General features: G+C 40.2%; 1 protein-coding gene across 3 annotated transcripts in view; it reads left to right on the top strand.

The window, feature by feature from the left end:
* The window catches only part of LOC127486149 (zinc finger protein 33B-like), a 186,211-nt gene extending 162,272 nt beyond the window's left edge, over positions 1-23,939 (top strand). The window contains exons 2-4 of one of the 3 annotated variants that reach the window (XM_070055846.1): positions 19,089-19,215; positions 21,848-21,908; positions 22,081-23,939. In XM_070055846.1, coding sequence (XP_069911947.1) covers positions 19,146-19,215; positions 21,848-21,908; positions 22,081-23,143 — 1,194 coding nt within the window. In that variant the 5' untranslated portion in view covers positions 19,089-19,145 and the 3' untranslated portion in view covers positions 23,144-23,939. Of the gene's footprint in view, positions 1-18,862; positions 19,216-19,454; positions 19,543-21,847; positions 21,909-22,080 lie in introns of those variants that run through there. The other 2 variants (XM_070055845.1, XM_070055847.1) reach the window with 2 other exon arrangements.
* Positions 23,940-26,936: the final 2,997 nt, after the last annotated feature.

The following is a 26,936-nucleotide window of genomic DNA, read 5'->3' on the forward strand; positions in this document are numbered from 1 at the left end:
CCGGGTGCGGCCAGCTTGCTGTGTTGATCTAAAGCCAGGAGCTAGGTGCTTCCTCCTGGTCTCCCATGTGGGTGAAGGGCCCAAGATTTGGGCCATCTTCCACTGCCTTCCTGGGCCACAGCAGAGAGCTGGACTGGAAAAGGAGCAACGGGGACAGAACCGGTGCCCCAACTGGGACTAGAACCTGGGGTGGTGGCACCACAGGCGGAGGATTAGCCTAGTGAGCCACAGCTGCAGCCCCAGCCACCCAGTGTTTACTTGTAACAATTTAAATTCATAATCATAACTTTATATCATGACATAAACTCTGAGGTGATTGTTATTTGAAGTTAAAAATCAAAATAAATTAAACTGTTCAGTCAGAGTACTATTCTTTACCCATAATAACTTTCTCATTGTTCCAAATAGGCTAACTTCTGTTAGCTAAGCAAATTGCTAAGCCCAGCCCACATTGAATGTGCATTAGGTTCTACCTCAAAGATAGGAATAGGGAAGACATTTTGTACACTACAAATGTACAACTAATGTCATTGCTTGGTTCAATATGCTAAATGTATTTTCTAATTTCCTTTGTGATTTCTCCTTTCATTCATAGATTATTTAGAAGTCTGTTATTTCTTTTTTTCAAATTTATTTAATAAAATTTTTTCAAATTTATTTAATAAATGTAAATTTCCAAAGTACAACTTTTGGATGCAACAGCATCTCATATGGGCACCATCCATGTTTTGGCTGCTCCTCCTTCTATCTAGCCTCTGCTATGGCCAGGGAAAGCAGTAGAAGATGGCTCAGGTTCAAGGGCCCCTGTCCCATGTGGGAGACCTGGAGGAAGCTCCTGGCTCCTGCCTTCAAATCAGCATAGTTCTGGCCATTGGGGCCAGTTGAAGGGTGAACTAGTGGATGGAAGACCTTTCTCTCTTTCTCTTCCTCTATGCCTGTAACTTTACCTCTCAAATAAATAAATAAATCTTTAAAAAAAATAAAGAAGAAAAACAGATAGCCAGATCCCATAAGGGAGTTCCAAGTGACAGGATTGCACAGGGCCTAACAATGCATTGCAGCAAATTTGCATGAGAGGTCAGTGCTGCAGTCCAGGAGCCACAACTTGAGAATTACTGCTTTAGCTTTCTGAAAAGTAGCACAAATATTTCTGCTTTAAATTGTTCATATTATTAAGCCATCTCACAAGTAAAAAAGGAACCGGAAAGCTGTTATTTACTAAAGTCTTTACTTAGAAATACCAATGTGATTACTGGCAGTTATTACCAACATCTAATTTGGCATGTCCTTGTCAAAGAATGTAACTTGCAAGACAATTACCCTATTTCATGATGAATAACTAAGGCTGAGCATGCCAAAGCTAAGCGACAGGACTATAATTCACTAGGCTTACAGTCTAGCAGTTGAGAACATACCAGAATGTGCCTGGAACAGTGTCAGCTACATAAGAAAAAGATGAATTACACAGAGGCCTGTACTCAGATGTTCATTCTGGCAGGAAATGCAGCTTAAAAAAATAAGGCACAAAATAAAAGCAGATGGAAGAAAGTTCATGTCTACTTCAAGGTCAGTAAACACCATTAGTGATTAAACTATGAACTTCACTATTCATAATTTATTAGATTCTTTTTTGACTTTTGATTCCAGTAGTCTTACTTCTTAAACCTGATGGTCTTTTCTGAGATAAGAACCATATTTGCAAAGTTCATAAGATTCTGAATGGAGTTCTAGAAATACTTATAAAATGACAAGTTGATGGGCTGATCTTCCAGTCCATCTTGTTTATCTGACACATACTTGGGTGTGGACATTTGTGGTTAAGAAGCCTGTGTCCCCCTGAGGTTGACACCTGTCCCTGGCTCCCAACTCCAGCTTCCTGTAAGCATTAGGGACAGCCCAAGCAATCCAGTCTGTTATCTACATAAGAGATTTGCAGTTAGGTTCTTGGCACCCAGCTGCAGCTAGTTCACTTTTTTGTGGACCTCTGGGAAGTGACTCAGTGGATACAAGACTTCTCTTTCCGAAATAAATCAAAAAGAAATGTATTTGAAATGGGAGGGTACTTCAGAAAATTCATAAAAGATGGAATTAAAAGGCAAATTTAGTTTGATGCACAGACTTTGAAGTCCATGCCTTTTTTTAGTAATATGCATTGTCCAAACTTTATGAAGTGCCCTCTTATAAATAAGGACCAATTTTTTTGAAAAACATAATATTCTTATTACTACTACCTCTCCTCACTTAAATATTTCCAATTTTAGTATATGTGCTGCCACAGTAAGTACTGCAACTACAGTTGTCTTTAAGGGTGGTTAGTTAGGGTGTCAGTATTATGTGGCATAGCAGGTAAAACCTCTGCCTACAGTGCCAATAGCCCATATGAGCATCAGTTTGAGTCTTGGCTGTTCCATTTCTATTGCAGCTCTCTGATAATGTGCCTGGGAAAGCAATGGAATATTGCTGAAGTCCTTGGGCCCCTGAACCCATGTTGCAGACCCGGATGAAGCTCCTGGCTTCTGAATTCAGCCTGGCCTGGCTCTGACTGTCACAGCCATTTGGGGAGTTAACCATGAGATGGAAGATTCATTCTCTCTCTCTCTTTCCCTACCCCTCCTTGTAACTCTGCCTTTCAAATAAAAATAAAATTAAATCTTAGAAAAGGATATTTAGTTAGTTTGTTTTTAACTTGAAAGGTAGAGACTGAAACATCTTGTATCCAGTGGCTCATTCCCCAAATGTCCACAATAGTCTAGGCTAGGCCAGATTGAAATCAGAAATAAGGAACCCAATTCAGATCCACCACATAGGTGGTGTTAAGTACCCAAGTACTTGGGCCACTATGTGCTCCTTCCCAGGTTGTACAGTAGCAGGAAATGAAACTGGAAGTGGAGCTGGTACTTGGACCCAGGCACTGAAATATAGAATGTGGGTTTCTCAAGTGGCATCTTTTTTTTTTATTTTAAAGATTTTATTTATTTGAAAGAGTTACAGAAAGAGGTAGAGACAGAGAGAGTGAGGACCCCATCCACTGGTTTATTCTCCAAATGGCCATAACCACCAGGGCTAGGCCAGGTCAAAGCCAGGTGCCAGAAGCCTCTTCTAGGTCTCCCATGTGGGTACAGGGGTGTAAGCACTTATGCAAACCTCCACTGCTTTCCCAGGAACATCAGCAGCGAACTGGATTAGAAGTGGAGAGCCCAGACTTGAATCACACCCATATGGAATTCTGGCACTGCAAGCTGGAGATTTAACCCACTATACTACAGCACTGGCCCCATCAAGTGGAATCTTAAGTGTTGTGTCACTCACCCCAAATATGTTTATTTTAATATACAGTATTCCTGACTTCACTCAAGACATGAGTGTTCAAAGGAATTTCAACAACTTTTTGATAGAGAAGACAGAGACAGTCACAGAAGCACCAGTTTTCAAAAGTGTGGAAGAGCTAAATAATCAGAAAACAACAGGAGTGGAGGGTCAAGAAGTTGAGAAAGGAGTTTCAAGAATGGTGCAGTCAATAGCATCAGGTATCTAATTGAGAAATCTGACAAAAAATGCAATAAAAAAAACTCATTTAGGTGCCCTGGTCATTATATCCTAAGAGTACAGAACCTATAACTGGATTAAGCTGGAGAATTATTTGAGATGAGGAATGAGAGACAGCAAGGATAACTGGTTTGAGAAGTGTGACTGTTGAGGGGAGTCACAGGGAGGGTTTTAGTACTAGCAGGATATTTATGGAAGGCTGAGAGACAATTGCTCTTTTGATTTGTTTTCAAGAAATATGACCTTGAAAGCCTTTGTTTCTATTGATGTGTACTAATACTATGATAGCAATCAGAAATCTTGCTTTCATTCCAGCAAAAAGTACTACCATATACCTTTTCAATTCCTTTGAACTGAACATAAAGGTCTCACTTTGCTGAGCAATGAATAGAAAGGACCAAGGTTATCTGATGATGATTCAGTTGTTTTCTTAGCAACATTAATTTCTTCAGATAGGAGAATCTCTTTCAGCTGTTATTCAAATTATCAAAGTATAAAACCTGTGAGGAAGGCATATGTGACAAAAAACCAGTTCCATTTTTAACAGGGGTATCTTTAGGTCTATTCTGGTTCTTTGTGTGCTCCTCAGTTTTTAATTCAGTAAAGTTGCCCACAGTGGGGATGCTGAGTTTGTTTTCATTACTTTCTTAACAAAGATCACCAGTGACAAAGTCTGTAATGTGTTTCCTATGTTCAGGAATTTCCATATATTTTTGTTCCAGGTCATCAACATGACCTAAAACGTTTTCAGTAAAGCTGTCATAATCACCAAACATGTCTTCACTGTCATTATGCTCAATCAGTTGCATAACCCACAGTTTTCCACCTCTGGCGCTGGGCCACCATCTCCTCCTCCCCCTTATTATCACCTGCCTTGAGCTCCACAGCTGGGTGGCAAAAATGATTGGACCATTTCTATTTCAGACAGACACCTCCCTGTGGATGTGGGAACCACCTTTATCCATGACATGAGTTGAGAGATCTGCAACTTTGTCATCCCTAATGACCCAGCCACCATGCTCAAGGGGACAGTGGAAGGTGGGGTGGAGGTAGTTACAGGGGCACACTGCACCAGAATCTCCAACCAACATTGCTAAAACACCTCAAGTTAATGCCCAGGTACATCAGACAGGGCACAAGCATAGGTGCCCAGCCTTTCCTCATCCAATCAGGTCTGGATTTCTTTTTTCTTATCAATTTGTAACCAATTCCATGTGATTAGGTAGAATAATTTGTGATTTTAGTCTTATTTATGGGTCAGCATATATGCTGTCTTTGTGTGTGCTCCACAGGGTGGTCTAAAAATATTAATTAGGTCAACATTTTGTCACTCACATTTATGATTGATTCATCTTTTTATCAATTATTTCATATATTACTATAAACTTAGTATCAATTATCAGATAATATTTGATTTTTAAAATTTTTTTTCTTCTGTGAATTCTGTCTCATGTCCTTTGAGGTTGTTTTTAGGCATACTGACATAATTATGTTATCATGAAATATTATTTATTATGACAAAAAGTCTCTTAATACCTCTGGTCTTCTATTTCTTCTTGATACTTTGCTGCTAAATAAGGCATCCAATTGAGTTTTTTATGATTAGTGTTTTTATTGTGTATCCTTTTAAATTTAATTTATTGATTTGGGAGGGAGAGAAGACATACACACTTCCAGATATACATAGGTAGGTAGGTAGATAGATAGTTAGAGATAGGGTGATAGGGAGGGAGAGAGAAGTCTTGCTTATGGGTTTACTTCCCAGATAACTGCAATGTATGGGAATATGGCTGGGGCTGGGTTTGCCTCAATCCATGAGCTGGGAGTTCAGTCAGCATCTTTCCTGTGTGTGGCAAGAACCTAATTCCTTGAGCCATCTTCACTAGGTTATTCGCATGCAGGAAGTGGGAATCAGGAACTAGAGTGGGCATCAAACCTCCAGTGTGATTCATAGACATCTTGACTGATACTCTAAATTCTATGTTAAATGTGTACATCCATAAAACATTTTAAATATTTAATTGTAGTGCTCCTATTGATTGTTTCACTCAGTGTCATAGACTAAGGAGTGTACCTCCACAAATCTGTATTTGGATATGTTAAACTCCATGTGTCTGCATTTGGAAATAGAGCTTCAAATGGATAATTAAGGTTGATTGAGATTCTATAGGTGTGCCTTAATCCCATTCAACTTGGTCTTTGTCGGGGAAAAACCAGTGATGAGAGCATACAAAGAAGAGGCCATATGAGGACATTGTGAGAAGTTGGCTATTCTTAAATGGAAAAGACCTCAGAAAAAACTAAATCTGCAAGCACCTTTTTTTTTTTAATTTAAAGATCTATTTATTTATTTCAAAGTCAGAGTTAAACATAGAGAGAAGGAGAGGCAGAGATAGGTCTTCCGTCTGCTGGTTCACTACCCAGTTTGCCACAATGGCTGGAGCTGCACTGATCTGAAGCCAGGAACCAGAATCTTCTTCTGGGTCGCTCAAGCAGGTACAGGGTCTCAAGGACTTGGACTATCTTCATCTTCTAACTGCTTTCCCAGGCCATAGCAGATGGATGGGAAGTGGAGCAATCAGAACTCTAACTGGTGCCCTTATGGAATGCCCACACTGCAGATGGCAGCTTTACCCACTAAACCACAGTGCCAACCCCAGTATCTCATTCTTAAACCATCATTCTACAGAATCATGAGAAAATAAATTTCTGTTAAGTTGCCCTCTCTATAGCATAGTATTATAGCATCTCTGTTAAATGAATACACTACTTTGTTGCATTAATTTACTTTGATGCATAATACTGATATGCTTTGTTACTCATAGCTTTAAAAATTACATTGAAAATAATTTATCCCAATATCTTTGGAGAAATACTGTACTGCTTCATATGGAATATAGATTTTTCTATTGAATAATTCAATTTTTTCCAACTTTTATTTAATACATATAAATTATCGAAATACAACTTTTGGATTATAGTGGCTTTTCCCCCCATTACCTCACTCCCACCTGCAACCATCTCATCTCCCACTCCTGTACCCACCACATTCTTCATCACAATTCACTTTTTTTTTCACTTTATACACAGAAGATCAACTTAGTATATCCTAAGTAAAGATTTCAACATACTGCACCCACACAGACACACAAAGTATAGAGTAATGTTTGAGTAGTAGTTTTACCATTACTTGGCATAGTACAACACATTAACGACAGAGGTCCTACATGGGGAGCAGGTGCACAGTGACTCCTGTTGTTGATTTAACAGTTCACACTCTTATTTATGATGTCTGTAATCACCCAAGGCTCTTGTCATGAGCTGCCAAGGCTATGGAAGCCTCTTGAGTTCAGAAACTGATCTTATTTAGACAAGGCCATATTCAAAGTGGAAGTTCTCTCCTCCCTTCAGAGAAAGGTAATTCCTTCTTTGACGTGTTCTTTCTGCTGGGATCTCACTCACAGGGATCTTTCATTTAGTGTTTTTTTTTTTTTTTTTTTTTTTTTGCCACAGTGTCTTGGCTTTCCATGCCAGTGAAACTCTCATGGGCTTTTTAGCCAGATCTGAATGCCTTAATGGCTGATTCTGAGGCCAGAGTTCTGTTTAAGGCATGTGCTATTCTATGAGTCTGCTGTGTACCCTGCTTTCCATGTAGGATTATTCTCCTTTTTAATTCTATCAATTATTATTTGCAGACACTGGTCTTATTTATGTAATCCCTTTGACAATTAATCCTATCTTTTTGATCAATTATGAACTTAAACTGATTGCTTTAACAAGATGGCATTGGTACATGCCACCTTGATGGGATTGAATTGAAATCTCCTGGCACGTTTCTAGCTCTACCATTAGGGGTAGTCTGAGCGAACATGTGCCAAACTGTACATCTCCTCCCTCTCTTATTCCCACTCTGATATTTAACAGAGATCACTTTTCAGTTAAATTTAAATGACTAAGAATAATTGTGTGTTAATTACAGAGTTCAACCAATGGTATTAAGTTAAAGAAAAAAATACTAAAAGGAATAAAATAGTTAAGTTGTTCCTCGACAGTCAGGACAAGGGCTGGTCAAGACATTGTTTCTCATAGTGTCCATTTTGCTTCAACAGATTTCCTTTTAGGTGCTCAGTTAGTTGTCACCGATCAGGGAGAACATATGATATTTGTCCCTCTGGGACTGGCTTATTTCACTCAGCATGTTTTCCAGATTCCTCCATTTTGTTGCAAATGACCAGATTTTATTTTTTTTTTACTGCTGTATAGTATTCTATAGAGTACATGCCCCATAATTTCTTTATCCAGTCTACTGTTGATGGGCATTTAGGTTGATTCCATGTTTTAGCTATTATGATTGAGCTGCAATAAACATTGAGGTGCAGACAGCTCTTTTATTTTCCAATTTAATTTCCTTTGGGTAAAATTCAAGGAGTTGGATGGCTGGGTTGTGTGGTAGGGCTATATTCAAGTTTCAGAGGAATCTCCAGACTGTCTTCCATAGTGGCTTTACCAGTTTGCATTCCCACCAACAGTGGAATAGTGTCCCCTTTTCTCCACATCTTGCCATCATCTATTGTTAGTTGATTTCTGAATGTGAGCCATTCTAACTGTCATGAGGTGAAACCTCATTGTGGTTTTGATTTGCATTTCCCTGATGACTAGTGATCCTGAACATTTCTTCATGTGTCTGTTGGCCATTTGGACTTCTGCTTTTGAAAAATGTCTATTTAGGTCCTTGGGCCATCTCTTATGTGGGTTTTTTGTTTTGTTGTGGTGGAGTTGTCTGATCTCATTGTAAATTCTGGTTATTAATCCGTTATCGGTTGTATAGTTTGCAAATATTTTTTTCCCATTCTGTTGGCTGCCTGTTCTCTTGCCTGACTGTTTCTTTTGCAGTACAGAAACTTCTCAATTTGATGTAATCCCAATTGTTAATTTTGGCTTTCCCTGCCCCTCTGAGGTCTTTTCCAAGAAGTCTTCCTGTGCCTATATCTTGAAGCATTTCTCTGATGTTCTCTAATAATTTGATGGTGTTGGGTTGTAGACAGGAGACCTTGAATAGCTAAAGCAATTTTGTACAACAAAAGCAAAGCCAGAGGCATCACAATACCAGAATTCAAGACATACTACAGGGCAGTTATAATCAAAACAGCATGGTACTGGTACATAAATAGATGTATAGACCAATGGAACAGAATTGAAACACCAGAAATCAATCCAAACATCTACAGCCAACTTACATTTGAATAATTCTATTTATGTCTCCTATACACTGTACTATTTTTGTCTCTTTATATATTGAATCAAGATGTGAATGTTTGACATTCTGTAATAATCACTTCAAATAATCATGTCTTTAATCAGTCAAGAGAATAAAAATGCTTGAAGATCTTTATACTTACAGATATTATTACCATTTTTAGTGGTCCTAATTCTTTCCTGTAAATCAGGGGTGGTAGATATCTGACCTGTTACCCATATACAGCCCATGAAATCATTTGATCTGGTTCAGCCAAGACAATCCCAGGTGGTAATCTTAATTCAGTAAATCTATAGCTGGCTACTTTTTACATTGATAATTCTGTATGGCCTTAAAATAATGTTATAAATATCCAAATGACGGTTGGCAGAAAAATGGTACCCAATCCCTGGTAATCCAAATAATCATCTTGAATCATTTTCTTTCAGCCTGGAGAACTTAACATCATATAGCATAGTAGGTTTTTGTTACATGTTAGTGGTTGTTAGTGTTTTGTTCAGAAAATTGTCTTTTGTCCACCTTTATATATTAATTTTTTGAAAGACAAAATGAGAGATCTTCTGTCTGATCATTCACTTCCCACATCCTTGCAATAGTTGCAGAAGGGCCAGGCCAAAACTAGGAGGCTGAAACTCAATTCAGAAATCCCATGTGTCTATCCAGCCAGGAGCCAAGTAATTGCTATCACCTGCTGCCACCATGGGTGTGAATTAGCTTGAAACTAAGCCAAAAGCAGCAGCGGGTACTCTGATATGGGACGTGAGTATCCCAAGAAACAGCTTATCACAATGAGACAAAATGTCTGCCCTTGCTTATCTCATACTTTAGAATTTCACTAGATAACCAGGGATGAATATTTTCCTTCAAGACACTCAAAATTTATTTTAATTTTTCCTGAAAAGCATGCCATCATTCATGGGCAATGGCAGCCAGTATGTAATAGGCTGTTGTTTCATTAACTACTTCTTAGGTTTTTTTTTTTTTTTTTTTTTTTTTTTGCATTTGACTTCCTTCAGTTTCTGATTTAAAGATTAATTTGTTTGAAAGAGAGGAGAGACAGAGAGACCTTCCATCCAGTGGTTTACTACCCAGTTGTCTGCAGTGGTCATGCTGGGCCAGGTTGAAGCCAAGAGCCTGTAATTTCATGGGTGGAAGGGGCCCAAATGCTTGGGCTATGCTGCTTTCCCAGAAACATTAACAGAGCACTTGATCAGGAGTAGCTGGGGCACAAACTGGTGCCCAGATGGGAATCTGACATCATAGGTGGCAGCATAACCCACTACACCACAATGCTGACCCCATGAACTTTTTCAATTTCAATTTCTTCAAGCTTTCTAATTTAAAATGCTTTGCTTTCTAAATTGTTTTGTGGGCTTCTAAATAGCTTAATATTCATCTTTTCTTTTTCATAAGTTAAAAAACAAACTGTTGGTCTATTTTCTGTCTCAGTCTGTTTTGTAATAAATATGTAATACAATAGGTCATTTAGAAAAAAATGTTTCAAAATTTATTTTCTTGAAAGGCAGAGCAGTAGAAAAAGGAGAGAGAGAGATTCTAATATTCTTTTTTTTTTTTTGACAGGCAGAGTGGACAGTGAGAGAGAGACAGAGAGAAAGGTCTTCCTTTGCCATTGGTTCACCCTACAATGGCCGATGTGGCTGGCATGCTGCGGCCGGCACACTGCGCTGATCCGATGGCAGGAGCCAGGTGCTTATCCTGGTCTCCCATGGGGTGCAGGACCCAAGGACTTGGGCCATCCTTCACTGCACTCCCAGGCCACAGCAGAGCTGGCCTGGAAGAGGGGCAACCGGGACAGAATCTGGCACCCCGACCGGGACTAGAACCCAGTGTGCCGGTGCCGCAAGGTGGAGGATTAGCCTATTGAGCCATGGTGCTGGCTCGAGATTCTAACATTCTTTCACTCACGAAATGGCTACAATAGCTACTATTGGGCAAGGCCACTGCCAGGAGCCAGGAGCTCCGTCTGGACCTCTGACATGGTGGCAGGAATCTAAGTACTGGGACAATTATACATTGCATTCCTAGGTGCATTAGCAGGAAGCTGAATTGAAAGTTGAGCAACCAGGAATCCAACCAGCATTGTGTTATGAAATTTCAGCTTCACAAATGGTGACATAAACTATTGTGCCAACGACCAACCCCAAGAAAACAAATCTTACTTTTTAGAGTCTGGAAGCTGGGCAGTCTAAAGTTAAGGGGACTAATCCAGAAAGGGCCTTCCTCCTGGATCATAATGTGGCCAGTGACATCACATGGTGAGAGAAACTAAGAAGTAAAACTCATAGCTTTAGATCTTAGACAGAAACTTGAATGAGGATTAAGTTTCCAAAGCTTGCTTTATGGAGCTATATTAAGGTTCTACCATATTTCATGTTCCATTAGATTATTTTTATTCCACTTCCAGTATGTTGATTTAGCCTACAAGTAGGTTTTATTTCTTTTTTTTAATGTTATTGATTTGAAAGGCAGAGTTACACACACACACACACACACACACAGAATATCTCCCATTCACTGATTGATTCATTTACCAAATGGTCACAACAGCCAGAGACTGACCAGGCTTAAGACAGGAGCCAGGATCTTCTTCCAGGTCTCTGACATGGGTGCATTCTTTATCTAACTTGCATATAATTTTTAACTATAGGAAGAAATTTGTAGACTGTTTAACCATATTGTCTTCCTGAAACACATGACTTAAATTTCTTTCTAGGTATTTTTTTCCCTTGAGTGTGAGTCAAATTTTCCTTTTTTATCATGACTATTGTAAAGCATATGTTACAGAAATTGTGGATACTAATATTCCTCAGAATGATTTTTTTTAACTTTTATTTAATAAATATAAATTTCCAAAGTACGGCTTATGGATTACAATGGCTTTCCCCCCATATCGTCTCTCCCACCCGCATCCCTCCCCTTTCCCACTTCCTCTCCCCTTCCATTCACATGAGGATTCATTTTCGATTCTCTTTATATACAGAAGATCAGTTTAGCATACATTAAGTAAAGATCAGAATGATTTTTTTTACAAGATTGTTAATTGATGCATTCAAATTCCAACTTCATATTCTTTGAATGACCAGTAACTATTTACTTTAGGTTCCAGTGACTCCTTTTCTTTTGGTCCTGATGAAGTTTCCTACATGCATGTGTAGTGTTGAAGTCACCCAATGATTTTGATGGTTTTTCAATGATGATTTAAGGTTTAAGTTCTTTGGCTCACTATGTTGGAGTCATATCTTTCTCATTTCCTATTTTCTGTTCTACTTCATAAACTCTTTACTGTAACATCCTGATTTACCAAATGTATAGCTTTTATTGACTCGATTTGTGTGTTAGCAACAGAGGATCCACTTGTAAAATGTTCAAAATCAGTGAGTTTCTCCTATACAGTTTTCCAGTCCTCAAATATATGTGTTATATATTTTTTTAATTTCATAGCTTTCTTTTGTTTCAAAAGTTCATCTTTTCAAATACTTTGTCATGATCATGATACTTTTGAGTTACTTATGGTAGAAAATCTCTTTTCTACTCTTTTTATCTCAACTCTTTTGTTTCATTTTCTGTATCCTGGATATGACTTCAGATAGTTGTGTTATGTATGTATGTATGTATGTTACTATGCAAGCCAGGTCATTACCATATAGGTACAATTTACAGAAAATAGAAACACTTCTTCCTATCAGATTTAGTGCAGTTCCTGTTTGGTACAGCCTGTAGGCACCTTTATTGGCTAACTGCTATAATTTTTATTTATTTATTTATTTATTTGACAGAGTTAGACAGTGAGAGAGACAGAGAGAAAGGTCTTCCTTCCATTGGTTCACCCCCAAAATGGCTACCATGGCCGGCACTGTGCCGATCCAAAGCCAGGAGTCAGGTACCTCTTTCTAGTCTCTGATGAGGGTGCAGAGCCCAAGCACTTGGGCCATTATCCACTGCCTTTATGGACCACAGCGGAGAGCTGGACTGGAAGAAGAGCAACTGGGACCGGAACCTGGTGCCATATGGAATGCCAGCACTGCAGGCAGAGGATTAAGCGCGTGAGCCAAGGTGCCAGCCCCTGTTATAACTTTTTAAATAGTTTTTTTTTTGTTTGTTTCTCTTCATCACCTTTGATTTGTGTTCTACTTCCAAGAAGTATTATATCTCTTCATGTACCATATAACTTCATAGTATCTTATTTTCAGTTATCTTTTTTCCAGTTTCTGTATTATGCTTGTAGTATATTTTTCTCATACATATGACAAACGACCCTACACATTTTAATCTTTGTTCAAATGGTCATTGACATACAGTGTTTGAAAATGCAAGGGCAAAGTATTTGTACCCTCATTTACTATTTCTACTATATGTATTTACTCAGATTACTATCTTATTTTGATTATTTGTAGGTTTTTTAAACATCACAGTAATACTTGCTAGATGTATTTATTTGTTGTTTTATTAATTTTTATTATTTATGTGTTATTTACTGATGCATTATAAAGAAGTATATATACATTTGGCTTTTAAATTTTTCTCACTTTTTAGAGCATGCATATTTTGTATGTATAGATTTAGGAGTTTAGTGATGTTTCTCATTATACCCTCCCTTTCATGTCTCTGCACTTACTTCTCCTTCCCTTTTTTAAAATTTATTATTTAAGGAATTCACACTTCATGAGTATCCTTTAGAAATATAGTGATTCTTCCCACCACACCCACACTCCCAACCACACTCCCTCTCTCCTCCTCCTCTTCCTTTCCCCTGGCCAGTCCCATTCTGCATTAAGGTCCATTTTCAATTACCTTTGTACAATGATTTTACCATGATCTATTTTCAGTTTATTTTATACTCAGAAGATTAACCCTACACTAAGAATCCAATAAGTAGTAAGAAGAACAAAAGCTCTGTTTTTCAACAATAGATACAAAGGCTGTAAACAATCATTGAATCTCAAAATGTGAATTTCACTACTTTTTTACTCTGTTAGTTACCACAGATCAGGAAAAACATATGGCATTTGCCTTTCTGGGACTGGATTATTTCACTGGTTATAGTGGCTTCTAGTTTCATCCAGTTTGTTTCAAAGGATAAGATTTCATTCTTTTTTAAATCTAAGTCAGATTACATACTGTATATGTACCCCAATTTCTTAATACAGTCATCAATTGAGGACATCTGGGTTGATTCCATATCTTGGTTGTTGAAAATTGAGTTTCAGTAAACATGGACTATTCATATGCCAATTTCATTTCATTTGGGTAAATTCTCAGGGCTAGGATTGCTAGGTCATGTGGTAGATCTATTTTCAATTTTGTATCATTGTTTTTTGAATCTCAGTTCTGCTTTCTTGTTTTCTTTTTTATTTTTAAGATTTATTTATTAATTTGAAAGACAGAGAGAGCGAGGTCTTCCATCTGCTAGTTCACTCCCCCAGATGCCTACAATGGCTGGAGATGTGCTGATCTGAAACCAGAAGCCAGGAGCATCTTCTGGGTCCCCAATGTGGGTGCAGTGGACCAAGGATTTGGATCATCTTCCACTGTTTGCCCAGGCCACAGCAGAGAGCTGGATCAGAAAACAAGCAGCCAGGACTCTTACTGGTACCCATATGGGGTGCTGGCATTGCAGGCGACAGCTTTTACCCACTACAGCCCAGTGCTGGCCCCATTTCATAAGTTTTGCATGTTGTAGTGTCAGCTTCATTCATTTCCAGGAATTCTTTGGTTTCCCATTTGATTGTTTCTGTGAATCACTGTTCATCATTCAATATTGTGTTATTCAGTCTCCATATATTTGCATATTTTCTAGAGATTCTTACATTCTAAATCTCTAGCTTTATCCCATTGTGGTCAGAAAGGACACATGGTATGATTTCAATAATTTGGATTTGCTGAGACTTGCTGTATGGCCTAGCATATGGTCTATCCTAGAGAAGGTTCCACATAGTGATGAAAATAATGTGTATTCTGCAACTGTGAGATATTCAGTAGATATCTGTTCAGTCCATTTGATCCACAGTGTTTGTTTTTTAAGATTTATTTATTTGAAAGTCAGGATTACACACAGAGAGAGGAGAGGCAGAGGGAGAGAAGTCTTCCATCTGTTGGTTCACTCCCCAATTGGCTGCAATGGCCAGAGCTGTGCCAATCTGAAGCCAGGAGCCAGGAGCTTCTGCTGGGTGCAGGGGCCCAAGGACTTGGGCCATCTTCTACTGCTATCCCAGGCCACAGAAGAGAGCTGGATTGGAAGAGGAGCAGCTGGGACTAGAACTGGCACCCATATGGGATGCTGGCACTTCATGCTGGGGTGTTAACCTGCTGTGCCATAGCACTGGCCCTGGCCCATAGTGTTGATTAGCTCTGATATTTCTTTGTTGGTTTTCTGTCAAGTTGATCAGTCGATTGATGAAACTAGATGTTGAAGTCCTCCATTATTGGACTCCATGTTTCCCTTTATGCCAATTAAAAATTATTTTAAATAGCCTGGTGCTCTGGCCTTGGTGTATATATTGGATATTTATTATAGTCACGTCTTCCTGTTAAATTGATCCCTTAATTATTGCATAGTACCCTTCTTTGTGTCTTTAAATGAGAGTTACACACAAAGAGAAGGAAAGGTAGAGAGAGAGAGGTTGTCCATCTGCTGGTTCACTCCCCAGTTGGCCTCAACAGCTACAGCTGAGCCATTCTGAAGCCAGGAGCTTCTTCCAGGTCTCCCACACAGGTGCAGGGGTCCAAGGACTTGAACCATCTTCTGCTACTTTTTCAGGCCCATAGCAGAGAGCTGGATTAGAAATGGAACAGCCAAGACTTGAACTGACACCCATATGGGATGCTGGAACTGCAGATGGTGGTTTTACCCACTATGCCACAGCACCAGCCCCTGATGACATATTCTTTCAATTTCTGTTTGTTATGGAGAGTTTTTTTTTTCACCTTCATTCATAAATGAGAGCTTTGCAGGATATAGTATTCAGGGGTGACAATCTCTGCATTCTCTCCTAGCCTGTAGAGTTTCTGATGAGAAATCATCTGTGTCTAATTGGATATGTTTCTGAACGTAATCATGTTTCTCTTGTGTACATTTTATAATTTTTATTAATGCTTTACTGTTGAAAGTTTGACTGCAAAGTATCATGGTGAAAATCTTTTTAGGTCATGTGTATTAGGAGTTCTGTGTGCTTCCTGTACATGAGTGTCCCTTTCTTTCTCCAGGTTAGGGGACTTTTCCATAATTACTTCACTGAATACACCTTCCAATGTAATCTCTCTTTCCATACTTTTAGAAAATCCAAAGATCTATTTATGTTGGGTCGTTTGATAGTATCCCATCAAAAAGTTTTTAACTTACAATTTCATGCTTTTTTCTCATCCATGACATTTCCTAAGATTTACCTTCCCACTCAGATACTTTTTACTCTGCTTTACACGTATGTTGTTAAGAATTCCACTGTATTTTTTATTTGACATTAACTTCTTTAGTTATAATATTTTCTTTGGTTTCTCTTCTAAATCTCTATTTCACAGATATGTTTTTCTTCCAAGTTATATATGGATTTCTTTAATTCATTGGATTTCACATTTCATCCACTGCATAAAAAAATCAAAAGTGAATTCTATTCCTTTTTAAACATATCCCCAACGTTTTCCCTTGGATATCTAGTTTCATGCTTTGGAAATCTAGGAATATATAATATTACTGTTGACTAAAATTCCTGTACAACTTTTTCTGATACAATGATTCCTCTCCCTTTCAAGAATTGTTTTAAAACTTTACAATACTGTTTAGTCTTGATCTTTAAATCCTACCCCATTACTCTGGGTAAAGATAATCTCCATTCACAAAAGTTATGGTCATGACTGGATGTTTGGGCAGCCTTCTTCTCCATTAAACTTTTCATTTTCATTTGTTTGAGGTGATCCTTCCTCATCAGGTCCCTGTTCAGGTGCCCCTTGCTGTGAACCATGCAGCAACTATGCAGGTTGAAGAGGTGATGGTGTGCAATGAAAGGAAAACAAAAGATTATAGAAAAGTAGGGGCCAGCAGGACTCTCTCCAAGCAAGGAGCAGGAACTTCTCTCTGTCTTGCCCTGTGGCTTTTATTTTTGCCCTTTTTGTTTTAAATTATTTGACAGGTAGAGTTACAGACAGTGAGAGAGAGAGACAGAGAGAAAGGTATTCCTTCCATTGGTTCACCCCCCAAATGGCTGCTATGGCTGGTGCTGTGCTGATCCAAAGCCAGGAGCCAGGTGCTTCTTCCTGGTCTCCCATGCAGGTGCAGGTGCCCAAGCACTTGGGCCATCCGCCACTGCCTTCCTGGGCCACAAAAGAGAGCTGGACTGGAAGAGGAACAACTGGGACTAGAACCCAGTGCCCATATGGGATGCCAGCACTGCAGGCAGAGGATTAACCAAGTGAACCATGGTGCTGGCCCTATTTCAGCCAGATACCCTTGGTGACACCAGGACAAGCCTCTGCTTAACTAAAAACAGCATTCTCTACATGCAGATCTTGACCAGATATCATGTGATCACCACCTGACCCAGAAAGAGGAAGAGAATAGAACATTTGAGTAAAAAATTTCCTTGAACTTGCTACATCCCTGGAGGTGAGTGGGCCGTGCCCCACTGCTGGCTTTCCAAGTTGCAACATCCCAGATTAGACTGTTCACATAACTCCCAGCTTCATTCTGCTGCATTCCTCAAATGGCTGCAGTGATATTTTCCACCTGGCCTCTGGCAATGTTTCTCTTTGGTCTCTTCCCCTCTAAATAGCCATTTAGTCCTGCCCCATTTGCCTCCATTGGAGTCTTCTTTGCACTTTAGAGTGCAAATATCTTTAAGTAACTACCACATTCTATTGAAGCACCCTGTGCCTGAGGGAGTGAGTACTCATTTTCATGTAAAAATAATAATTATTCTAATTGTTGCAGGATACATTATGATGCTTATGAACATACTTTATAAACAAGTTTACAAAAGTAGCACAAAAATTTTATTGGGTCAAGTATATAAATATTAATTATCAGTTCCTTGGACAATTTTTTAAAAAGATTTATTTATTTATTTGAGAGGTAGAGTTACAGAGAGAGGGAGAGATGAGGAGACAGGTTTACTATCCACTGGTTCACTCCCTAAATGGTTACAATGGTTGGAGCTGGGTCAATATAGAAATGAGGAACTAGAAGCTTCTTCCGGGTCTTCCACATGGGTGCAGGGGCCCAAGCACTTGGACCATCCTCTACTGCTTTCCCAGGCCAACACCAGAGAGCTGGAAAAGAAATGGAGCATCCAGGACTCCACCCAGCACCCATACAGAGTGCCAGTGCTGACAGCAGAGGCTTGACCTACTACATCATAGTGCCAGGCTCTCCTTGAACACTTTCACTGTCTTCATCTCATCATAGCCCAGGACCACTCACCTAGATGTAGTGGAGTTTTTTTTTTTTCCCCAGTACCTGGCCTGTGTTCTTTGCTATTTACCACCATTCTTGTTGCATCTTAACATAAACACATTCTTGCATAAGATGTCACCATCTATGGTGTTTCAATGAACAGTAATCAGATAATAGAGACAAATATATTGCTTTAAATTTTTGAAAAAGGATTTATATTACTTGAACCATAATTAAAGAGAGATCTTCAATCCATTGGTTAACTACTCCAATGACCACAATTGCCAGCTCTGGGCCAGACCAAAGCCAGGAACCTAAAGCTCCAACTGTGTCTCTCACATGGGTGGTAGGGTCCCAAATACTTGCAACAGCTCCTTCTCCTTTCCCAGGCACATTAGCAGGAAGCCAGATTGGAAGTATAACAGCCATAACTTTAAACATTGACCTTAAGGGATGCCAGCATCACAGGAAGCAACTTAACCCATTGAGACAAAACATTGCTCCCTCCCCAAATCTATTTTAAAGGAATTTTCTTTTCACCTTGGTCAATCTTGAGCATGTGTCTTTTTTAGTTCATCTAGCATGCTAGTTTTGTTTTGCATTTATACTTATGTTTACTGATTACCATGTGAACAGCTTTCAGAATCATTAGAAGAAACCCCAGTTCTAGAATATTAAGGGAAACTCTATTGTGATTTTGGAATTTTAAAATTATTTTAAGGGTAGGGTAGTTTCATTGTGATTTTGCTCTCTGTTGCCATATAGATTACAGAGGAAACTGTTATATATAAGTAGCAAATAAGACACTCAGAAAAATCCACTTCCAGTCTTTGTGATTAGTGATCCAGGACTGATATGTTGAAGATGAATGTGCTGTTACAGGTGTTGGTGTCATTTGAAGACCTGGCTGTGGACTTCACCAAGGAGGAATGGCAGAACATGAATCATTCTCAGAGGACCCTATACAGGGATGTGATGCTAGAAATCTATAGCATCCTACTGTCCTTGGGTAAGTAAAAACCAGCTTGTACCCAGGTAGAATTATTTTTTCTCAGTTGAGAATTCAACAATTTATAAGGTTTCATATCTGGTTGGTATAGGATTTCAGGCCGTGAAAAATTCTTCCCTCTAGAAAGCAATTCAACTTGGCCTTTTTCTGGCACTGCTTCTGGGCCCAAGCTGTTGTCCCTCAAAACCCAAAGTTAGTGGTTTCACAAAGTCAAACATGATTTCCTATTAAAAGGGCACTGCATAAACAAGCCTGAGGTGATCTTCAAGTTGGAACAAGGAGCAGAACCATGGATGGTGGAAAAACCCCTGAACCAGAGCCTTTCAAGTAAGTGAGCACATGTTGGTCAGGGTGACTGGGACAGAAAGCTCAGCAGATGCTGACTGCAGCATTACTCACTAACTTTTCCTAAATCCCAGAATTTCTGCGAGCTGGTATCATACATGCAACAAAGTCATTCTACAGCCTCCAAGTAAGGCTGCCTTGCGTATATCCATCTAGCTGCTTTCCTGCTCTTGCTGAATATTTTCTTAGATTAACCAAAATGCAAGTGTTTTCTGGCTTTTATAAAGCTGTTTTCTCAGTTTGATACATCCCCTGAATTCTAACTTTTCTTTCTTCCTACCTTCAAAGCCTGTTCTGTGACATTTATTCAATTATTTATTCATTCTTTCAGTGCTTATTAATTGGCCAGCTCATAGACAATATTTTACTACTTGCTGAAATTGAATTTCCACTTCTGGCTTTGAACAGACACAGGCCTTGTTATTGCTCAAATTTGTGGATGAAACTAGTGAATGGGAGCTCTCTCATTGTCTCTGTCAAATAAATAAGAAAATAATAGGTTTTGCAAATATTTAAAAGGTGAAATGGCTCTGTCCTTATTCTTTCTGGCTCTCATTCTCTCATTCTCTGACCCATAAGTAAATAAAAAAAGAGCCTTTGTATTGTGACATCAGAAATCATGATACTAAGCATGACCTTACATAGGAACATGAAAATTGGTGGTCCTATGCTCACCAGGAGATTGACATCTAAGGACAAGTGTACCTGTGAATTTTATTGAGCAGCTCACGTTTGTTTGGGAGGAGAGTTTGAACTTAGAATTCCTCTTTCTTTTTCTTTCTAAAAAGATATACTTTATTTTTTGAAGGCAGAATGAAAGAGAGACAGAGGAAGATCTTCATTCTGCTGGTTCACTCCTCAAATGGCCATATTGGCCAGGGCTGTACTAGGCTGAAGCCAGGAGCCTTAAACTCCATCTGGGTCTGATACATGCATGGCAGGGGACCAAGTGCTTGAGTCATTTTCCATTCCTTTCCCAGGTCCATTAGCATGGAGCTGGATCAGAAGCAAAGCAGCTAGTTCTCAAACTAGCATTGCAAATATGGGATGCTGGTATTGCAGAAAGTAGCTTGTGCTGTGCCATAATAACCCTCTCTTTTTTTAAAATATAATTCTGAAATGGGAAAGAGATAAATGTATAAGGGACTCAGCTTTTCTTTGAAAGGAGTTGACAAGAAATCCTCCAACACAGAAATCAAAAACATTCAAAACTTCAAATTATCAAACAGCAGTGTATAGAAGAAAAATAATAGGGAAAAGTAATGTCCACTGGAAAGTATTCAACATACTATTCCATTTAGAAAGTGAGTGGATATTTTTATGAAATGCTTTTCCACCTTCAAAAATGGTTATTTATCAGAATATTCTTGCAGCGTAGTGGGTAAAGATACCACCTGCAATGTTGGCATCCCCTTTGGAGGCTAGTTTGTGTCCTGGATGCTCTACTTCCTATCCATCTACATGCTAATGTGCCTAGGTAAGTAGTGGAAGATGGCCCATGTGTTTGTAACTCTGCCACAAATGTGGGAGACCCAAAGTTCCTGACTCTTGGCTTCTTTCTGGTGTGGCCCATGTGCATTATGGCCATCTGGAAGTGAACCAGCAGATGGAAGATCTCTCTCTCTCTCCTATTCTCTCTCTTTAACTGCTTTTCAAAGTTTGAATTTTCAAAGTCAGAGTTACACAGAGGAAGAGATAGAATCATGTCCTCTACTGGTGCACTCATCAAATGGTTGCAATAGCCAGGGTGAAGCTAAGAGTTCAGGGACCCAAGCACTTGTACTATATTCCACTGATTTCCCAGACACAGTAACAGAGAGCTGGATTGTAACTGGGGTAGCATGGCCTTGAACTGACATAGCAGGTGGTGTTTTTACCTGTTGCGCCACAATGCTAGCCCCAATAAATCTGAAAATATACAAATTAAATTATTTTAGTTATTTTCATCCACTTGAAAGAATGTCAGTGAGAGCAGGAGAGAGTAATATCTTCCATTCTTTGATCTACTGCCAAATTTCCTGAACCATTAGTAGTAGACCAGTCTGAAGCAAAATGTCTGCAATGATATCTAGACTTTTCAAGTGTATATAAATATTTAAGGTAGTTAAGAATATTTTTGAATATTGGGAAAACTATTGTAAAAACCACCAAATGATCATAAATGAATAACTTCTACTGATGTTAAATCCATGCAACTAAGATAACAATAAACTTGCTTTTCAACAAGCATTCCAAAAGAAACAGTTTGATATGGTTCATGAATTTGGTTACTTTTTTCTCATTGCAGTTGCTAACAGAAAGGATGACCTTATCAAAACCAACCAGAAAAGTGAAGAAGTAAATTTGAGGCAAGTTGTAATTACAAAAGTATCTCAACTCCCAACAGAGTTGAATTCAGAAAAAAAAAAAGAAAAGATTTAATTTAACCTCAGGACATATTTGTAACCTGAATATATAAAAGGAAAATAGTTTAGGAAAGAAACCTGAAGTATATGACTTATTGAATGTTCTACTCTCTAGGGGACCTGATGAAATACCAGCTGGAGAGAAACCTCATGGACCTAATGTCACTGGGAACTCACTCCAATACTTGGAACATCTTAGTCAACATCACCAGATTCAGAATATACAGCAGGCTTTTGAACACAGTGGCCAAGGGAAATGCTATAACAGGAAGAGACTATCCTTTGAATGTGAGAGGATCTGTGTGGAACACACCTCTAATAAATCAACTGTCATTTCAGGAAACAAAACTCTGGTTGAAAGTAAAAATTTCCATAAAAATGTCTATCTCAGTAAATATCAAAAAGCAGGAGAGAATCTCCATGGATCTTTTGAGTATGATGAATCTCTGAATTACAAATCAGATCTTACAATGTATCAGAGAACACATATGGGGAAAACTGTCCATATATGTAAGCACTGTGGGAAGTCTTTCAGCTGTAAATCCTGCCTTACTATCCACCACAGAACTCACATAGGGGAAGATCTCATTGAGTGCATTGAATGTGGGAAAAGCATCTACCAGAAGTCAGACATCACTAAAGACCAGAGCATTGCCACAATGGAAAATCTTCATGAATGTAGTGTGTGTGGAAAAGCCTTTTATCAGAAGTCATATCTCATTAAACACCAGAGAATCCACACAGGAGAGAAACCTTATGAATGTAAGATATGTGGGAGAGCATTTTGCCAGAATTCACAACTTAGTACACATCTGAAAATTCACACAGGGGAGAAACCTTATGAGTGCAATGAATGTGGAAAAGCCTTTTATCGGAAGTCACATATCATTATGCATCAGAGAACTCACACAGGGGAGAAACCTTACAAATGTAATGAGTGTGGAAAAGCCTTTTCCCAGAGTTCAGTCCTCAATAAACATCAGATAATTCACACAGCGGAGAAACCTTATAAGTGCAATATATGTGGAAAAGCCTTTCGTTGGAAGTCAAGTATCATTATACATCAGAAAATTCACACAAGGGAGAAATCTCATGAATGCAATAATTGTGGAAAACCCTTTTGCCCCAGGACTGCCCTCATTAGCTGTAAGAGAAATCATACAAAGGAGAAACCATGATTGTAACGTGTTGAAAATCATGTTGCCACAGGTCTGCCCTCATTAACTATCAGAATTCACAGAAGAGAGAAACCTTATGAATGTAATATATGTGGAAAAGCATTTTGCCAGAAGTCCCAACTAATTTTTCATCAGAGCATGCTCACAGGGAAAAAAAAAATCTTATAAATGCAAAGAATGTGGAGAAACATTTTTCCAGAATTCAAGGCTCAGTAGTCATAAAATTCACACAGAAGGAAACATTTTAAATTGACTAAATATAAAAAGGACATATTTTCCGGGAATACATGTCAGCATATATGACAGAATTCACACAAAGAAGAAAACCATGGTAATGGAATCTTTGTGAACAATTACTTTGACAGAAGTCTTCAGCACACATGAGAGAAATCACAGGAGAAAAGATACATGGATATAGATGAAAATTTTCTACCATAGGCCAGCTGTTATTATCTATCAGAGAACTTACAGAGGAAAATCTCTACACATGCAATGGAAGTGGAAAATCCATTTACTCAAAGGCAATCTTCAGCAAAAGTTACTGAATTTTGCAAAGAATGCACTGTATATATGTATTGGATGTGAAAAAAAATGTTTTTGCAAATCAAACTTCAACAGATTTTAGGGTTTTCACAGGAGGAAGTAACAAGGTATGAAGACCTGCTATATGTTCTTCAAAATCATCTTCCTTTGTGTCATACAACCTGCATTTTTAGCTTCCCTACTGTGCGTAGGACAGTGGAAATGAGCTCTGCTTTCACATGTGAGTGTTAATAAATATTGCCTATAATATTTACTTAAGGTGCCATTCTCATTTACAAAGTTACTTGATGCAGATGTTGTGTTGTCTGCCTATGATTTTTCCCCTACATTATTCTGGTACAGAACAGTGTTGTGATCACAGCCACATCACCTCACTCATTTACACGCCATAATGCTCTATTCTTAGCTTTGGATAATGAGTATTTTGCCTAGGGTAGGGAGTGAGTCTCCTGTAGTCATGAGTCTCTGAAGCCAGCAGAATCCCAATCTTTATTTTGTGTATGTCTTCTAGACTGCTGCTTTTTCCAGCTTCTGTGCTTTTCCTATTTCTACTTTTTTATTTATGTTTAATTTTATTTGTTAAACAAGTTTCATGTATTTCATATTGTACATATTGAGAACTATAGTAGGATTCCCTGCATTCTCCCTCCCCCCACAGTACAATCCTTCCTGCCCCTGCCTCTGAGATTCCCAGTCTTAATTTTACTGTAATCTATTTCCAGTATACTTAATGATCATATAGTTAACCCTGCTCTAGGTAAAGGCATTCAACATGTAGTATGGAGAGAGAGAAACAATACAGAACAGTGTGGGGAGCAGCCCGGACTGGACTGAGTTACTGGGATTAAGACTTATTCTATGCATCTGCTCTCCCACAATATGGCGCTGGGAGAGAAGTAAACAACTTCCGCACAGCTGCCTCCAGTTCAACCAATAAACTGTAGGACTTGCTCCTGATTGGAGAGCAGCGTACTCGGCGTGTGGGCAGCCGAGTTAGGATTGGCGGAGGAGGACTATAAAGGAGGAGAGAGACGGCATGCACCGGGAACAGCTAAGGGGAACATCTAGCTGAAGGAACACCTGTGCAGCCCCCGAGAAAGCCGGCCGGCGGTGTGCCGCTCCCCTGCGGAAGTGGGGAATGTGGCCAGGGGGAACTGCCCTTCCACGGAGGTGGAAGGGATAGTAGCCAACCCGGGAAGAACCAGCAGCAAACCCGGGGAGGGCCGAGCAGACGAAAGAACAGCGCAGGGTCCTGTGTCGTTCCTCCACGAAGAGGGGGAGCGACATAATGGTGCCGTGACTCGGATATGAAGCCTAGGCAGGGTTTAGTGTCGTTCCTCCACGAAGAGGGGGAGCGACATAATGGTGCCGTGACTCGGATAGGAAACCTAGCTCGGATAGGAAACTTAGGACGGATAGGAAACTTAGGAGGGAAGAAATGGGAAGAAGTGGAAAATATCGGAGAGAGAGACTAGCAAACAGCCTAGGGAAAAGCCGGACGAAAAGGGTGCCGGAAGAAGCTATTGAAAGCCTAGGCATAGACTCGGATACGGACTACGGGGGGAAGCTGGGAGAAATCTCTAAGGTCGAAAGCGAAAGTGAAAGCTAGAACAAACAGACTCGGATACGGACTGTGGGGAGAGGCCAGGAGAAATGAGGGAGGAGTATTGTTGGAGGAAAGCTTGGGGAAACATACCGGGTAGAGAAAACTGTTAGGGAAATTGAAGCCGCGGGGGGCAGGCCGAGGCGGAAACGGAAGCCACTTTGGGGTTCTCAAGTTAGCCCGGGAATAGGGGGCGAAAAATTGAAACCAGAAGCTGAAACTTAAGCTTGGTTGGGATCCGTCTGATTAGCCCGGGGAGCAAAGGACGGGAAGCCAAACCGTGGGGCGGAGACATATGCTGGGTTGAATTCGCCAGGCTAGCCCGGGGAACTTAGATTGAATGCTAGTGGCGGACACGTAAGCTACGCTGTGTGACTCGCGGAGGCTGCCGTGCGCAGAGAGAGCGTGCGGGGCACAAGTAGATAGGGAACGGGGCTGGCGCGAGGCCGTGGTGCAGACGCGAAGGGCATGGAGACCGCGGAGCGTGCAAAGCCAAGGCGCGCAAAGCCGAGCCGCGCAGATGAGGGAGGCGCGGGCTGAAGCGGCGCAGAGCCGGGAACCCGCCGGCGGGGCGAGGCGCCAGAAAGCCGCAGGAATAAGAGAAACAGAAGTTTAGAAGTAAAAGAGAAATAGGAATGTTGGCAGACAGAAGTAAAATGGGAGAAATAGGAATGCCCGGAGATAGAGAAATAGAGAAATAGAAAGGCCTCCCTACAACACTGCAATGTGAGAGCTTGGATTCGGTCTGCCTGATTAAGGCGGTAAGCACCAGCAAGCAGCTCGACCAGAGTATGAGCTGCAGGTCACCGAAGATAGGCACGAACCAACACTAATAAGTCTCCCCCACAATACGGCAATGAGAAAGCTTGGATTCGGTCTGCCTGATTAAGGCGGTAAGCGCCAGCAGGCGGCTCGACCAGAGTGTGAGCCGCAGGTCACCGAACACAGGCACACATCAGCGCCAAAAAACCTCCTCACAACATGGCGAAGAGAGGACCCGGATTCGGTTTGCCTGATTAGGACTTGTAAGAACCTGTGGCAACTCTAGCAAGTAGAGCAGAGTGTGTGCCGCGGGACACTGAAGACAGGCGCGTATCAACGCCAAAAAATAAAAAGAAAGGGGGATCTGTGGGGAGCAGCCCGGACTGGACTGAGTTACTGGGATTAAGACTTATTCTATGCATCTGCTCTCCCACAATATGGCGCTGGGAGAGAAGTAAACAACTTCCGCACAGCTGCCTCCAGTTCAACCAATAAACTGTAGGACTTGCTCCTGATTGGAGAGCAGTGTACTCGGCGTGTGGGCAGCCGAGTTAGGATTGGCGGAGGAGGACTTTAAAGGAGGAGAGAGACGGCATGCACCGGGAACATCTAAGGGGAACATCTAGCTGAAGGAACACCTGTGCAGCCCCCGAGAAAGCCGGCCGGCGGTGTGCCGCTCCCCTGCGGAAGTGGGGAATGTGGCCAGGGGGAACTGCCCTTCCACGGAGGTGGAAGGGATAGTAGCCAACCCGGGAAGAACCAGCAGCAAACCCGGGGAGGGCCGAGCAGACGAAAGAACAGCGCAGGGTCCTGTGTCGTTCCTCCACGAAGAGGGGGAGCGACAAACAGAAGTAAAGAAATACTGTTACTCAATGGAAGAGGCAG

Source organism: Oryctolagus cuniculus, chromosome 13 (genome assembly GCF_964237555.1).
Source record: "Oryctolagus cuniculus chromosome 13, mOryCun1.1, whole genome shotgun sequence".
Lineage (NCBI taxonomy): Eukaryota > Metazoa > Chordata > Mammalia > Lagomorpha > Leporidae > Oryctolagus > Oryctolagus cuniculus.